The sequence below is a fragment of the Drosophila mojavensis genome, unplaced genomic scaffold, assembly GCF_018153725.1.
Source record: "Drosophila mojavensis isolate 15081-1352.22 unplaced genomic scaffold, ASM1815372v1 contig_16, whole genome shotgun sequence".
NCBI classification, from domain to species: Eukaryota; Metazoa; Arthropoda; class Insecta; order Diptera; family Drosophilidae; genus Drosophila; species Drosophila mojavensis.
This window is the reverse complement of record NW_025318693.1, coordinates 2,903,732-2,921,455: the sequence shown is the minus strand read 5'-3', so window position 1 is coordinate 2,921,455 and position 17,724 is coordinate 2,903,732. Positions and strand designations below refer to the sequence as shown.

The 17,724-nt window shown below is 35.9% G+C and overlaps 1 protein-coding gene across 11 annotated transcripts in view; it reads right to left on the bottom strand.

The window, feature by feature from the left end:
* Window positions 1-4: 4 nt before the first annotated feature.
* LOC6573630 (tropomyosin-2) overlaps window positions 5-17,724 on the bottom strand; it is a 30,980-nt gene continuing 13,260 nt past the window's right edge. For 2 of the 11 annotated variants that reach the window (XM_015167042.3, XM_015167035.3), the window contains 7 exons: window positions 14,226-14,359; window positions 13,937-14,054; window positions 8,726-8,796; window positions 8,119-8,194; window positions 7,906-7,968; window positions 5,530-5,599; window positions 904-2,300 (listed from right to left, as the gene is read on the bottom strand). In XM_015167042.3, coding sequence (XP_015022528.1) covers window positions 1,570-2,300; window positions 5,530-5,599; window positions 7,906-7,968; window positions 8,119-8,194; window positions 8,726-8,796; window positions 13,937-14,054; window positions 14,226-14,359 — 1,263 coding nt within the window. In that variant the 3' untranslated portion in view covers window positions 904-1,569. Of the gene's footprint in view, window positions 565-708; window positions 2,301-3,958; window positions 5,006-5,529; window positions 5,600-7,196; window positions 7,260-7,905; window positions 7,969-8,118; window positions 8,195-8,725; window positions 8,797-9,406; window positions 9,478-12,594; window positions 12,713-13,936; window positions 14,055-14,225; window positions 14,360-17,724 lie in introns of those variants that run through there. The other 9 variants (XM_015167034.3, XM_015167044.3, XM_015167039.3 and 6 more) reach the window with 7 other exon arrangements.

Below are 17,724 nucleotides of genomic sequence, written 5' to 3'. Positions count from 1 at the left end.
TTTATTAATATTGGTTTTTGAATTTTCTTAAACATCTCAATTTATTTGCAAAGGCCATAGAAATTTTCAACTAATTTTAGATACATTTACCAAACAGCTTGCAAGCATAGATTCTATTTGATTTATTAAAAAATTTACCGAATTTTGTATTCAACAAAAAGTATGTGTGTGCAGTATATGAAGCTATGGTATTACATATATAAGCTATTGACTGGTGGGCTTCAGATATATTAAGAAATATAAATAAGTGATCTGTGGCTGAGGCTGAACTTCATTTAACTTGCAATCCATGGGTTTACAGGCAGTATTTTCTGTTGAGTCAAGCTATTTCATACAAATATCCAATTTATATATGATTCATATGTAATTATATATTTTATTGCTAAAAATTTGGTTTATTATTAATGTGGGAATGCTTAAGTAGAACGTTTTTGTAGCTGGATGTCGAAAGGCTCTATTGGACTCCAATTTGTCATATCTCATCAGCTCAATAGTTATTGAGGTCGGCGTATTCCAGCTCCTGGGCAATGGTTTTGTACATCTCCTTACCTTTGCTCAGCTCATCTACGAATGCGGCAGTCGAAAAAAATATAATAATAATAATAATAGAAAAGACATAATCATTTGTATGGAGTTTTTTAATTTATTGCATAGTAGATTGTGAATACAAATGATAATTAAATAAAATTGAGTTAAACAAATACACAATGCGTTTGTCACATAAAATTTAATTAAGGCTTTTAACAAAATCTAAATACATTTACTTTAACTACACAGGCAATACACGTTTACATAGAACACCTACGAGTATGCTACGAAATACATAAACAAGAAATGTGCAGAAAAATATGTGTAGATAGACTTTGGTGGAGCTCTTGGAGGCGGGCAATGGAGCAGCGCTTATTCCTTGAGGATGAGCTCGACAAAGGCGGTATCGAGATCGTCGCCGATATCCTTGTAGCGCTCCTTCTCCAGGACAAGGTCGTCTGTTCATTGTTGTCAAATCATAAGCGAACACAGAAGAGTAAAGAAAATATACAGAAAATTTGAAATTAATAAAAATGAAAATATAATTAAATCAAGTACACAAATCAATATTGATAAACCCCTCACAAAACATAGAAAAATAAACCTTTTACAGAGACACATTGAAACTAACACTATAATGGATTATAATCCAATCTGGACAACAAATAAAATCAACTGAATATATTTACCTCTTTAAATAAAAATAAATAAAAAGTAACGGCAGGTGCACTGCGGCGGCAGTGTTTGTAGTCGGTAATGCAGTGCGGCGCTAGCTGTTAAATTCAAAATCAAAAATAAAATGCAACAGGCAAACAAGAGCTCAAAATAACACTCAGCCAAGCAGCGTGTTTTCATTTGTTTTTGCTTTGCTTCGATTAAATTGTTTTAATTAATATGAATAAAAGTTTTTGTTGTGCATCAAATAATAAACAAATAAAAGCAGGGCAGCAGTTTGTAGCGGTTGTATGTCTTGCGCAGCGGATTGCGGGGCATTTATCGTTATCGCTATCGGTAAAGATAACGATAGCGATTTTCGTTGATTTAAGCTGGTGGCGCCTCGGCCTCAGCGGCTGGTGCAGCGGCCTCGGCAGCTGGCGCAGCAGCTTCAGCAGCTGGTGCCGGTGCAGCCTCTTCTGCCGGGGGGGCAGCTGGTGCTTCGGCCGCTGGCGCAGCCCCTTCAGCTGATGGTGCAGCAGCGTCAGCTGGTGGCGCTGCACCCTCGGCCGGTGGAGCCGCACCTTCAGCTGCGGGTGCTGCGCCCTCAGCCGCTGGTGCAGCTCCCTCAGCCGGTGGAGCCGCTCCCTCAGCTGGTGGTGCTGCGGCTTCACCTTCTGGAGCTGGCTCTGGCTCAGAGCCGGGTGGTGGGGGCTCATAGTTCTTAACGAACGGCACTTCAGCGCCCTCTGGCGGCAAGTCGATCGAGTATTCGAATGGTGGTGGTGGTGGCGGTGGTGGAGTGGGTTCCTTTGGTGGTGGTGTTGGCTCCTTTGCCACTGGGACACCAGCCTCTGTAACAACAGCTCCTTCGGCACCCTCCTCGCCAGCCGCAGCCGCCGCTGCAGCTGCAGCAGCAGCGGCCTCCGCCTCGGCCGCAGCTCTGGCCTCCTCCATGGCGGCCAGCTCTTCGGGCGTGGGCGTCGGCAGCTTGGGTGTGGGTGGCTTCGGATTGCGCGGCGTCCAGAATGGCTCTAAGCCCTTGATCAGGTCCAGGAACGCCTCGTCGAGACTGTCGCCGATGAGGCAGTAGCGCTCTTTTTCAACGATTAGGTCGTCTGAGATGTTTGGCATGCGAACGCGATGGCAGAAAGCAAGCAACACAAGCAGTCGGGTGAGAGATAAAGCAATAGAGAGATAGAGATAGAGAGATAGAGGCATGGAGATAGCAAGAGTGAGAAGGAAGCATAAGCGAAGCTAACTAAATATTAAATGCTTTCCTAAGCAGCGAGTTAGTGGGCAAGTCGGGCGAATGGCTGGGAGGGCGGGGTCGCTTGTGAATCAGGTTAATGATCGTGCATTTGACGAACAGGAAAACACAATCCATAATTAGTTTTAGCCATAACGAGATCCTTTTTGATCTATTTCTATAATTTGTTGACTACTTTATCAAATGAAATCAAATTCGATTCGATTTAAGCAGGAGGCGCTTCAACAGCTGGTGCATCAGCAGCAGGAGCTTCAGCAGCAGGTGCTTCCGCAGGAGCTGCTTCGGCTGCTTGAGGAGCTGCCTCTGCAGGAGCTGCATCTGCAGGAGCTGCGTCAGCAGGAGCTGCATCCGCAGGAGCTGCTTCAGCAGGCACGCCCTCCACAGGAGCACCCTCGGCCGGTGCTGCATCTGCAGGAGCTGCTGGAGGAGCATCACCCACTTCGAAATTCTTTACATATGGCACTTCAGCGCCCTCTGGCGGCAAATCAATATTGTAATCAAATGGCGGCGGCGGTGGTGGTGTGGGCACTCTCACTGGCTCCTCAATAACTTCGGCAACAGCTGCTGCTTCGTCTGCAGCGGCTCCATCGGCTGCAGCAGCTTCGATTTCTGCACCCTCCCCTTCGCCTGCGCCCTCGGCCGCTCCTTCGGCAGCTAGCTTGGCTGCCTTGGCAGCAGCCGCTGCCTCCCGCTGCGCCGCAATGGCAGCGATCTCCTCTTCGGTTAGCTCGGGCGTGGGCGGCTTGGGGTAGCGATCGTTATAGAACGGCGGCATGCCCATTAGCTCGACGAACGTAAAGTCCAAGCTATCGTTAATGATCGCATAGTGCTCTTTCTCGTTGATCATCTCGTCTGGTGGCGGCGGTTTGGTAATTTAGTTGGTCAGTTCAGTTTTGGTTAGTTAGTGTTATTAGAATTGAAAAAATATCTTGATTAGTGCAAATATTGGTAGCTCTGGTTATGGCTAGTTAACTCTGGAATCCAAGAAGCCAATTCTGTGTGGGAACACAATCTTCACAACAACGAAGACAACAATTGGCTGAAACAGTTCATTCTTTTGTTAGTTAATACAACAAAAAATAGTCCGTCTGTCTTGTGTTTTGGTTTTTCATTTACCACCATAAATTTGTTCTTTTTTGAAAAATACTTTATTTGTGCAATTGCAGCAGCATGGTATTGTATTTGCATAGTATGTAATATATATGTATGTATATATTAAAAATATAAATAATTAATTTATGTAAATCGTAAATAAATCAAATTGTTTTTTTTTTTCTTCTTTTTTTCATTTTGCTTTTGATTTCTCATTTAATGTCATTTTATGTTAGGTTTATTTTCTTTTTAGCTTGCTCTTTTGTTGGGGCAAGAACACATTTTCAGCAAAGATAGCGCAAAGAAATTAGGGAATTTTTAATTTAAAATAAAATATAGAAAGTTAACAATAGCTGTCTAATTATGAATGCTTGCAATTGGAATGGTGTGCGTGTCATTTGATGGTGCTTTGTCTTTTGTTTTGTTTTTTGTTTTTGTTTATTTCGGTATTTGCTTTGAATTTGTGTCTACAAAATAGGCGTGGCAACTTATAAGTAAGCAAATATTACACAACGTTTTGCAAACACGATTTGTTTAAATTGTATAAACAATGTAAATATTAGCATAATTAATACAGTAGTTTAGCTGGCGACAAAAATACGAATACAAATACAAGTACAAATCGAATCTTTCCTTTTCAGTTACTTTACATATACATTTGTATAAATAATTACACATTAACTAATTCGCAAGTTGTGTCTTTTGTCATCTATAATAATTAATTACTTCGATCCATATCAGGAAAACAAAGAGTAAAAGAATTATAAGAGGGCTAGCAAAAGCAAATAGAAAGAAAAAGTTTAAACAAAATATTGCAACAGTTTTGTAAAGCATCGAATGTTTAAAAATGCCGCCATTATTTCTAATTCTTGTATAATTTTTTGCCATTCCAAAGGACAGCAATCAAGTGTATGCCATTCACAGCGCAACGCGGACAAGCGAATGGCCAACAGCTTGCACTGCTTGAAAAAATGAATGTATAGATTCATAAAAGAATTTGGAATGCTCTCAATAGAAATAGAAGATACTCTTCTATTTAGTTTAGTTTTAGTTGTTTTTCTTTTTGTTTTAGTTTTGCTTCTTTGTTTGTTAACAGTTTTTTCTTTCTTGTCTGCTTTTCTTTGAGTTTACCGCTTAAAATTATTAACGTTTTCATTTAAAAGTTTATCAAAAATTTAACGGCATGGAAGACACATGGCGTTGTCCTGTGTGCCTTAGTATGCGTATGCGTGTGTGTGTGTGTGTGTGTAAGTGTGTGTGTGGGTGGGTGGGCGTGTCTGTGTGTGTTTTCTATTACAATAATATGGAAAGCGCCAGTTTTCTGTATTGACGTCAAAGCAGGCAGTTTAGTTAATTTACATAAGCTGCAAATTATTTTTTACATGTTCTGTATGTCATGTAAAGTGTTTTCCATCTCCTCCTGCAGCAGTTTGTTCTTGGCGCGTTCGTTCAACAAGTCGTCTTTTTTGTTTCAACAATAACAAAGTAGGAACAAAAAAGAGCACAGCGATACGTGGCATGCATTTTAAATAACAATAAACATTAGGGCGTTGGCGTTGGTTCAGCAGGCGGGGAGCGTACAAGCGGCACACAAGTTGAAATTGGTTTTTGTTTTTTTTTCGGTTAAGCACAACAACGAACAAAATCATATGAAAAATAAACATTAAAATAGTTATATTAATAGGCATAAATATAAAAATAAAAAATTAAATACAAATAAAAATAATAAGTGTAAATCTGGACTAACATAAGGAAATTGAGTTTTGGAATAAGGAACTTAATTTTGCACCTACTTAAATTTAGATATAAAAAAATTTATAAATAAATAAACTTATCTATAAAAAATTCTAAAATTTGTATATTTGAAATACTGCTACAAATAATATTGTATATAATAATAATGAAATTGTACTATTTAAAATTTTTCTAGAATTCTGAACTTTAAAGTCTTAGAGATATAAGATAATATTCTTGAACAGACATACCTTCGAGCCTGTCGACTTCCTTCTGCAATTTCTGAACGGAACGTTCAGCGAATTCAGCGCGTGCCTCAGCCTTTAAGTGTTGGTAAACAGAAAGTGAGAAAATACAGTTATTAGTAGTGAAATAAATATAAACATACATTAATGAAATGCAGCGTCTACAGTTAACCAAGATGAATTTCTGCAGGCATTATTCATATTGGTTAACATACAAGTTCTATTCAAATGCCAGTGTTGTAAAACGCAACGTTTCAATAGAATTTGCAAATATCAAGCTTATTATAAGTAAAAGAAGCTTCCCAAACAATTTTCTACCAAAACCAGCGGGATAAGTACATTATAATTTATATGAATACATGAATTATTAATAGTTTACATATTATTGATTAAATTAAATTTATGTGCTTAAGTATGTATGTAGTTGTGATGTGTTATAAATAAACGAAAAGTCTTAAAATAAAACATTCAGTATAAACAGCATAGCAATTAAGAAGATAACACAACTTTGATCACTTAATCCATATCCTTACACTTTTTTTGTTTTTAATATATATATATATTTATTTAGGGTGATTTGGTTTAGACAAAACCTAAAGTCGACAAATTAAACAATCATTTTTACGGGAGTGTTCATAATGTAATTTAATTTAATTGAACTACAACAATCGCTGTACGACGCTACGCAGTCACTGAATATAAGGAAAAATTGAAACTTGGCGCCAATTCGAAATGCTGTTAAAATTATTTTTTAACATCAGCACAAATTTAAAAGATTTATACAAAAAAAAAGACACTATTTAGGCTGCGGCGACTTACAGTTTCTACATTTAATTTGAATTGAATGAGCTCCTGTTCAAATATTTTTTGATTTTCGCGTGCCTAGACGTCGAGAAATATACAACAAATTTTTGGTATATCAATAACAGTGCAGGACATACAACATAATCATTATCATTATCATCATTATGTGTGTAGTGTGTGTGTGTGTGTGTGTGTGTATGTGTGTGTGTGTGTGTGTGTGTGTGTGTGTGTGTGTGTGTGTGTGTGTGTGTGTGTGTGTGTGTGTGTGTGTGTGTGTGTGTCTGTGTGCATGTGTCTGTGTTTGTAAGATGTGCAAGTGCTTTGACAATAAAATATCTACCGAATATTATAGAATTAATTCAATTTTTAAGTCGTTTTGTTTGTTTTGGGTACAGTTTCTACTATCAAGCAGTAGTGTTGTAAAACGTCAGTTTTTTTTATCATTTGCATTCAATGCACAAAAAGTTCTTTTCAATTTTCAAGTAATGTACACACACACGTCCTATATATATAGGGAAATACTTGCCATGATGCACGCTATTGATATACATTTTGGATACTGCTTAAATAGGTTTTTTTTTCTTTTTTGACTTGATTTGATTTGTTGTATTCTCTCCCAGACGTTTGGGCAATGGCGTTTGCTCTTGCGTTTTTTTGGATTTTAGTTTTGGTTATTTTGTTTTTAAAAGAAAATATCAAATGTGACGACTATGTACAATTAAATTAAAATTGAGAATAACGATTTGTGCAATTTAATATTTTCTTTTTTCTTGGTTTTAATATTTAATAGATTTACCAACACCAGAGACCACAAACCGCTTACAAATATTGGTTTAAAATTAAAATATTGTATACAAGTGGGCATATACCTCTTTCAAGGCATGATCCAAAACCTTGATTTGCGTTTCAAAGGTTTCCTCTTTTTGTGTAGCCTGTTTTTTACATACATATATTTATATTTTGTGGTCGTTGGTTGAATTGGTGGAAATTAAATTGTTTTGCGGGTTAAGCAAACAAAAATTGCAAATTATTTAGCAAATTATTGATGCATGCAGAGTTTGAGGCGTGGCAGGGAGGTGGGGACAGCATGTTTTAAGCCATTTAGGGGGTGTTGATCAAAAATCCAGTGCGCAAATCATTTTTGTTTATATATCATTCACAAATATATTCGCAAAAATAAGGATTTGTATTTTGATTTTGTGTCAGCAACATTTAAGCGGAGCGTGTTAACAAATATATGAAAATAAAAGTAGAAAATATAATCAGAATTAGTACATAAATCATAAATCAGAACAAATAAACATTTTTAAGGGCATATATTAAAGGACAAGTTGCACGAGTTGTCGGTAGACATTTTATATGAATGCACGCGTGGCCAGTGTTGTGCAACGGCTTTTGGAAAGCCTTCGAGCGGTCCTGTGCGCTCAAATTATTTCGAAAAAAAAAAAAAAAAAAAACAACAACAATAATAATATATGAACAAGAAATCGCTGGTTGGTTTTGATTGCATTTTCCACAACTCTGGGAAACTCCTTTCGCTTGAAGGATTTCATTTTAATTTTATATTGTTGTATCTACCTCCTTTAGACGAGTGTTCAGGGTCTTGATTTGGTTCTTGTACTCTTCCTCACGTTGGTTGGCCTATTTATTGTTGTTGTTGTTTATGGGGGTGTGGGATTTACATATTTAATATTGTAAAAATAATATAAAAATATATTTATTGATGAACAAAAGTCGATTGTTTCGATCGTGAGCAATCATCTTGACTGATTTGTAACATTTCATACTGACCTTCTCCTCAGAGACCTCAAGGGATTTCAAGTTGTTGCCCACAACGCGCAGCTCCTCCTCAAGCTCCACAATTTTGCTATACATCAAAAAATAAAACACAAATTAGCTTCAAAGATTTACACAAATTGTCTTTAATTGGTCTTTCGATGGGAAAACAAAAAACAAAAAGCGCGTCTCATGCGGTAATTAAATTAAGTTTTTGCGCAATTTTTTCATCGCCAACGCCAAAAATAAAAGACCAAAAAAATGTGACACTTTACTTTCAAAACTTTGGCACTGGAGGCGACAGAAGTGTCAAAAAAAAAGGAAAAAATAACAACAGAAAGAAAGAAACTAAATCATGACTCGCCAAACCAGACGAAGGTCTCTCGGCTCATAGCAAAGTTTTTAAATAAATAAAATATAATAATAACAGCAATTGTTGTTGGAGCCAACTACATTTCACTGAAACGATTTCACTTTTCTTAAAGTTTTGCCTTAGAGTCAAATATTGCTTTTTTTCCGATTTCCTATATTGAATATTTTCAGTCAATATTTTTGGGCTGTCGATTTAATTGCAAACTTGAAAGTGCAGTTAGTATTTAAGGACAGATAAAGCAAGACAAACCTTTCGCTAAGCTCAACTTTTTCCTCGGAACGTTCCAGATCCTGTTCCATGAGCACTAATTTTCTGGCCACCTTCACAGGTGAGGGCGATCAGGCGGTCAGCAGGTGAGCAGGCATTAACAGGCAGGCGGGTTTATTAAACAGAACACAGACATAGCAACACGTAACGCATTTTGTGGTTAGGCATTGCGCGCATAAGAAAGGGTAATTTTTTTCAAATTAGTTCAATTAATGTATTGGCAGTTGCGTTTTGGCCGAAAATGTGAATATGTTGTGCATTATGAGAGAGCATGAAGTGATATGCTTCTACAACAACTAAGATAAACACATGCGCGTTAAATACACACATACAGGAACATTCGTTAATTTTGATCGAGATATTCACATTTTTTGCCGATTTCAAATATTTATATAGATATAATGCCAAGCTAGCTAGCTAAAAATAAAATAACGGAATAAATAAAACAATAAAACTATGCAAGAGAATTGGGTTAGGTTGCGTTGGTATCTTCTGTTTTTAACATGGGTAACAACTGTTAGTTAACAGCGCTGCAGAAAACAAACTTACACAACTATGGCCACACTGTTTCATTTGCATTTTTTAGGCACAACAAAAATAGTTTTGAAAGCATTTTGGCGCAACATTTAACTGATATTTCAAACAAATGTTTTTTCAACGTACTTTTCACCCTGTTCGGCACGTTCTTCGGCACGCTCCAAATCAGCTTCAACCATGGCCAATTTACGGGCAACCTTTCATTTTACATATTGATTTGTATATATATGGCGTGTGTGTGTATATATATTGTTGATATTTGTACATAATTTTACAATCGTCATCGTTCATCGAATATACACAAAGAACATAGAAAATGCGTTAAATTTCATGTCAATTTATCTAACAATAATTTGGTTAGTATTAACAATAGGATTGATGGAATTTACAGTATATGATTTTCTTTTTTTTTTTTATTAGTATTAAACAAAATGTTAATATGTTGTGATTTTATTAATAATATTTTCGTTGTGTATGTTGTGTTTTGTTGTAGTTTGTTTTGTTGGCTAATAGTTTGTGCTTTTGTCGTTGCTTCTTTAAGAACTTTAAGCTATCTTTCAATTGATAATGTACTCATATATATGACCATAAAATATATTTTTATATTTGATAAATAATACGTTTGGAATTGTGTTTTCTCTCTATTCCAGTTGTACATCTTAGGACCAAAAGAATTTTACTACTTGCTACCTAAATAACATTTTTTCCTTTACTTTCTATTTTCGACGGAAATTAAATTCAGTTTCTTTGAGTTTCATTATATAAAGTCTGGATCTCAAGAAATCTGATAGCTCCATCAAAGTTCTTGGCAGTTACAGAACGGAAACGACAAGGTTTCCGTCATTTTTGGCTCGGCAATTAAAAGTTTGTGACTAAAAACGAAAACCTAGATTACAAATTATAAAACCGATAACAAAAATTTAATGTTTCGCCAAAAAAAAAAAAAAAAAAATCGGGCCTGTTGAGGAAATCGAGTTTGCCAATTTGGACGACAGAAGTCGCAGCTGGTGGGCTCTGTGAATTTTGATATACGAGCAGCGCTACATCTATGGATGTCAATTATAGGCTGACCAAAACTGAATTTCCTGTGCACGTTCAAAATTATTTAAAATGAATGCAATGCGAACGTTTCACTAAAAATTACAAATATTCAGCACATCTCAACAGCAAACCCAAATGCAACACGCATCGATGTACCTTGAGTTCGCATCTCCCCCTCCGCAACATTAAGAGAGTCATACGCATACGCCTGGACAGCTAAAGTAGGTGTGAGTCATAGCCACACGAAGAGCGGGGGCTTTACACACACACATACACTTTGTCATGTATGTGTGAGTGTACACATATATGATTCAGTGAGTCTCTTGGGTCAAATGAATTTTTGATTCATCATCGAAGCGTTTGGCAACACTCTTTTTATTTCTTTCCTTACTTTTTTTGCAGCTGCTTATGTCATGAGCCGACGAAGAGCGCTAAATATACAAATTAACGGAGTATGATGGTATAAGTTTCATACAAAGTTTCCCGTTTCGCTTATCAGTCAACGTTTTCTTGTTTTCCTTTGCTTTCCGTTTCACAGTTTCTGCGAAACACAATATGTATATAGATTGATATATAGAGCCGGCCAGGCAGCCAGTCGCTTGCTTATCGTCTTTTTGCAGTTTATCAATTTAGCCTGCTTTATATAGCCGATTCGATTGACGTACGAACCACGTAATCAACAACTTTAAAGCGTATGTGCTAACACAATAAATTAATGCTGCGGCCTATGCCCGTGTGCAGCCAAAAGCCTGTTGAGCTAATCCATGTTGCGCCTGTATATCTATATAATTATTATATCATAGAAATTGTATTGTATCATAAGACCATGATTCAATATGACATTATGCTTGTGATTAAGTTTAGGAAAATCAGCCAGTTATCATTTGTTCTATAGCAATTCCTATTTAAGTTTTCGATCATATGAAAAAACATTCTAATATAATACAAAAAATTAAAAAATATATTACAAAATATATTCTCTTTTTAAGTTTCCGAGACCTATATAAATTAGAACTGATCTGTTGATACACGATTTTGCCATCCATTTTAACTAGAGTCTTTTATTGTAGTTGGGCTTCAATGCCGTATCCTAACTGGTCGCTCCCTATAATGTACAACTGCAAGAGAATCCCAAGAAATTTCTGCACAACTCCAACGGTTCAGGATTAAATATAATTATATATAATATCTAAGTCATTTTTATTGATGTTAACTTTATTGCAAAAATGTTATAATTCAATTAAATTTATTAAGTGTTACATATTTACTGTATATGCATTTGCTGTGAACTAGATTTTTCTCTTTAGAATCTGCTTACGCTTTACACATTTGCATTTTGCATTTCACAATTTACATTTAGCATTTTGCATTTGTTTCTAAATTTTTACATAGAAAATTCCAAAAAAAAGCCCAACTAAATCATTTACATACAAGATATACAATAACATAGAAAATGTATTTATATAGAGTTAATAGTTTTTGCAGGGCCAATAAAATAGGATTTGCTCCTCTTTTCCTTTAAGTTGGAATATGATTACATATGCATATATAGATATAATTTTTTTTTTATTGCTTTCCAGCACAGTTTTGAGTACATTAACAATGTGTTTAGATTCGCTTAAACATTTACAATTCAATTTCATATATTTTTCACAAAGGACTTTGTTCAGACGTTATTTAAAAAAAAACATCATATTTAGCATACATATTTATATATATACATAAATAAAATGAATTAACTAATACAGAAGTTAATTTTTTTGTATACATATATATCATATTATATATTTATGTATATATATATATTATTTATAAGTATATCGTTTAACGGGCGGCTAAGGCAGCGGCATGCCAGCATTTCTTTTTATTGCTTTAGCTGCACTTTCATCTTCAATTATCATCATCATTAGCATTAGCATTGACTTTAGCACAAATTTTACAATATCAGCACCAATAAATATTTGCCATCGCTGATTCCTGTGCCAAATTTCATTGCTGGCTCAATAAAGGCCAAAATCGAAATAGAAGAAAACTTAATTTGTTTGGCAAAGAAATCAATGGACGGATCAAGTATCATTAGGTTTGTGGGCATTATTGTTGTGTTCGCTGTGTGGAATTGTGGAGGACAAAGTTGAAGTTTCACCAACAGCAGCAGCAGTAATATTTGCATTGTTATTGTTGTTGTTGGTTGGATTTTGAATTGGGTGACATGGATTACTGTTACTGTTGTTGTTATTATTGCTTAAATTAATTAAATTGGTATTTAGCTGCACCTCATCGTATTTCTTGTCAGCCTCCTCAGCAAGGAAACGCGCTTCCTTCAGCTGATTCTCAAGAGCGTCCATGCGTTCTTCATCGGCAAGGGCGCGATTCTCAAGAATCTTGCGTGCACTGTATATAGTCATTTATATATAGTGATCAGTGTATGATCAATTATAGGACGACCACGTTGCGACCATGCCCATAGAAGACAGTGACCAAGTTGTTATATCGATGATTTGTCGTTGCGTACAGCCCCAAAATATTGTGAATCATTCGACGTCATCGCATCCACATCGGTGTAGAAAGTGTAGAGTTGTTGTTGTTGTTGTCAAGTTATTGTTGAGTATGACAAACACATGGATGCGCAGTGGTACACACAGGTAGACACAATTTCGAACATAAATTATGTTGAAAGATTAAGTTTTGATTCGGATTTTTTTTGGTTCGGATTTGTTTTTGTTTTAGTGGAGTTCCATTGTACAGATCAAGATTTAGAGAATTTTGCAAAAAGAAACAAGAATTTGTTGTTGCTTGTTGAGTTTTACAGTTCAGTTAATTAAAAAAAAAAAAAGGTACAAATAATTATGAAGCTGAAACAGTGCTTTGTGTAGTTTTTTGATTTATAAATAAATCAATTTAAGTTTTGTTTTTTACTGTAAAATAGCGCAACCGTTGAGCTATTTTTCAGAGTTAAATGTATTGTGTAGAAATAGCTCTAAGTAGTATTTTACATATTTATATATTGAATGTGTTTTGCGGTTTCTCTTTTATTACTAAAATATAGCTTCAAGCGCTTTTTGAGGAAAGTGTATGAGTTTAAATCTATATTCTCTACACAGTTTCAAAGCACAAGGCAATGTTTAAGCTCTTTCACATACAAACAATATTTTGGTTGTAAACATACATATTTAAACAGCGATTTGCTAAGACACTACCATAAGCTAGACACATGCCATAATTAAATAACAATGTGTATATACGTAGAGCTTTATAAATATATATATATATATAATATACATCCATTTTGTTCTTGCTGATGCTGTCGTTGTTGTTGTTGGCTGCGGTCGGCGTTGGGCTTAAAAACTAAATGCTGTTTACAAGTTGTTAAGCGTTCTTAAATATACCCTATAATTATTTAATACATATATTTTTGGAGTTTGTAAGAGAGCGCAGTATATATAACCCATAACCGAATTAGTAACGGTAATTTCGACGCACCTAACCTCAAATCGAAGAAAATAAGTAAAACGAATAGAAAAGAAAACGACGAGAAGATAACCCTATTAACCCTAATTCCCTGTTTTTTTTTTTTTTTTTTTTCAAAGTTGAATTCAGAGCAATAGATAACTATACCTCTTCATATTTCTTATCAGCTTCTTCTGCAATTAATTTTGCTTGCGCTAATTGGTTCTCCAATAGAGCTACTTTGTCGTCTTCCATATTTGTGCGATTTTCAAGCGCTTTTCGTATCCTAAATTTCAAGAGGAATTGTAAGAAGCATTTTAAATATAAATATACCGTAGATAAGAGCATGAGCTGGATACTTAAGTTGCTTACATATGCTGTAGACTTATTATTAATGTATACAATTTGACAATAAATATAATTAAAGGGTTTAAATATAACAGAAAATTGTACTAACCGTTCGCTCTCATCGGCGGCCTGAGAGGCTTCCGACAGCTTGGCTGTGGCGGAACCCAGACGCTCCTCAGAGCGTTCCAAGTCTTCTTCGAGCAGTTGAATGCGACGGTTCAATGCGGCAACCTCAGATTCAGCCTATAAAATAGATATTCGATGTTCGAACGAACAAGACAATATAGCAAACGTACAAATGCCTTAAAATTTAATATTATTCTAACTTAAGGACTTACAAAATAATGCAAGAAATACACTGAAATAACTTAACTAGTAAATTATGCTACTTTTGGTATAAATAAAATATAGAATAATTATCTCCTAACGTTAGTGCTCTCTCATACTAAAAATAAAACTCTCCACATTTTAATAACTATTTAAAGTTTGCGACCGCAGCATTTGTTCCATCTGAAATTAGAGATATCTTCTTCTTCGTTTTTTTTTTCTGCCTCCTTTTTGTCGCTCCATTCGCCTGAGTAAGCGTCAGCGTTAGCCTTAGCATTTTAACAAGGTCGCCGGTGTTAACGCCCCAAAGCTAGCAATAAAATGTTTGTTTGCGTGTGCTATCGATAACAGTTCAACAGCACGAAGCCTGTCAAGGTTTCTGTTTAGGCCAATAATTAAGGGGATCCATATATCGATTACACTTCTTGTCTCAAGTTGCCAGCTCAAGAAAATAGGCAACAGCTAATCGAAGCATGTGCATGACGTCAACACATAGTGAACAACAACCTTGCCAAAAATTTGAATTGCAATCTTTAGCGGCCAGTTTTTCCCACCAGCTGTATTTTCCAAAAATACAAATCGAAGCATTAAACATATGCCCATTAAAGAACGGAAAATATTTGACATTGACGCCGTCGCATTTGATTGCCTTTTTCAGAATACGAGAGAGAAAGACAGAGAGGGAGAGAGAGCGCAAGAGAGATGGGTAGACAAACGTTGAAAAGCACAAATAATTTAAATGTTTGTGCAGCTCAGCTCAGCTCGCAGCACACGCCCAAAAATGGTTAAAAACGGCTTTGACCAAAAGCGGCCACAATTGGACAAGGTAGTCCAGGTCCAGTCGACGCGGGATGATTATATTGCCAATTTTTCAGTACACTGCAATACACAAATACAAATAAAAACTCAAACATACATACACACAAATATAAAGTTGTATGAGTGACGCTTAGAACGCTGCGGACGCGCGTCGTAAAAGTATCGTGTGATTATGAATTGGAACCAAAACCAACCGCGCCGCCGCTGTAGCTTACGTCATCGTCCAAACAGTCAATAGACAGGCAGCATACAAAACACACACACATATATACATATATATACATATACATAGGCATGTGTGTAGCGTAAATTTAACGATAAAAAATCGTATAGGGGCAAACAGCGCAGCTTTCCAAAACACATACGAAAGTCACACAACAAAACCGTTGATGAAGCAACAGCGAAAAAAAAATGCCAAAAAAAACTCAGCTTGAGTTTCGTTTCGTTTAAAAATAGCGGGAGTCGCGCACGGTAAGTATGTGCGACAGAGATGGACTTAAGCAAATTTTTGGTCTTTGCTTTGAACTCATTAACAAAACGTATTGAAGATTAAACGCCTCGAAAAGAAATGCAAAGCTAAACAGAACAAGTTTCGGGGTGAGGAATGGCAAAAAATTGCCGGCAAAACGAACAAGGAAAAATAAAAAACAAATAAAAAGCCATGAGTATGCAAAAGCTGCATAGCAAAGAAATTGTAAAAAAAAATTGTTGACGGCTTAGTCACACACACCTTGAATTTTTTATTTGACTCAAATTGCTGTGGCAACGAAACCAAAAAAAAAAAAAAAGAAAAACAATACCAACAACAATAACAGAAGAGACGAGAGGCTACGTTCGAGTGCGTAGGGTGTGTTTAAATGTTATATATGATGCATTTTTAATTATGATCCCGAAAATAAGCCATAAAAACTGTAAGCAAACCACTTCCAACTTGTAAAGCGTAAAAGTAGCGATCTCTCAAGCATAAAATATACTAGAGTTTTATAGCATGTAGCTACTGTCATGCATGTCTATCTGGTCGTGTGTTGTAATCTCAAATTGTATGTGACAGTTGACGAAATTACGAAATGTAATAGAAGAGAAAGACAGAGTGAGAGAGGAAGAGAGTACTTGTCCAGAAGGCAACAAATCAAAACCAATTTGTCACAATGAGGCATTGAATTATCAGTGCTCAATTTCGTAATAGCAAAAAGGAAGAGAATGCGTGGCGGGGAGAGAGAGAGAGGGAGCATGAACTGCTGCTGGGGCCACGCAAATGACATTGAAAGCATTGTCTATAAAAATTAAAACAACAAAGCACATTATGTTACTTGTTTCAGTTTTGTGCCACTAGCAAGCGAAGGGGCTGAACTAAACGTCAATCACTTGACAAAAGCGTGGAAAAATGAGCGCAAAAACTAGCAACTAACGGGGCATAGATGACAGACAAAATGGGAATGGGAATGCTCAAAATGAAAATACATTTTGATTTTGGGGAGTGCCGTTACAGTTTTAGAAATTTCAACAATACGCGATCGAAGGACTATGAGAAACAACTGAAAACATCTTCATAAAAAATGACGTCAACAATGTCGTCAATGCTGCGTTACAAACTTTGCATTCACATACACTAATCTACATATAAAATATACACATGTACATACATCTACATATATGTATGCATATAGGCCTATATTGCGTAATTGACTAATTAGAATTGAATTTAACGCACATGTAGCTTGGGCCAAAAATATCGTACACATACTCAAACATGTTAAGAAGCCATTGTTGGCCGTGGCTTAAAATTATAATTAATCGAATTTAGAACACCGCTAACTAAGCACTATGGTTTTGAACTGAATAGAGAGGCCGGTTTCAGTTCTTTTCTCAAGTTTAAGTTTTCACTGAATAGATTGCTTTTTCTACTGATATGTTAATGAAATGCTGTGCGGGTTTGTGCCCCGTTTTTGGATGGGATTTTGAAAGGTGAATGAATTTTGGTCACTTAATTCACAATAGTTTAGAACGTACGAAATATGAACTGTGATCAAATTAAACAGAAGCGAACTCTGCGTATATATATGTATATTTATATGTACGTACATACAACAAATTGAAATTCATAACAAAAGATAGTCCAATAAAAAAGACAGTAAACCCATGGAGGAACAAAACAACACAACTGTGGCAAGACAGCGAGCGACAGAGAGGGATCGAGAGAGCAGCGCAAAGAGCGCGCAAAGAATGAGAGCGTGTATTTGACTGTGACAGTCTGTCAGTGAACTTGCATTAGTATTTGTGTTTGTATGTCAGGCAGAGTGTCTGTGTTCATGAGCATGTATTTGCATTGGAAACGTTGGCACTGCTCAGAACGAAGAAATGCTTGCGCTGGACTAATCTTGAGCGATGGTTCAGCTTTGATGCAAAATCTTTATACCAAAAGTAGCAGCAAACTGTATCTATGTATATAGTTTCTTTTAAAC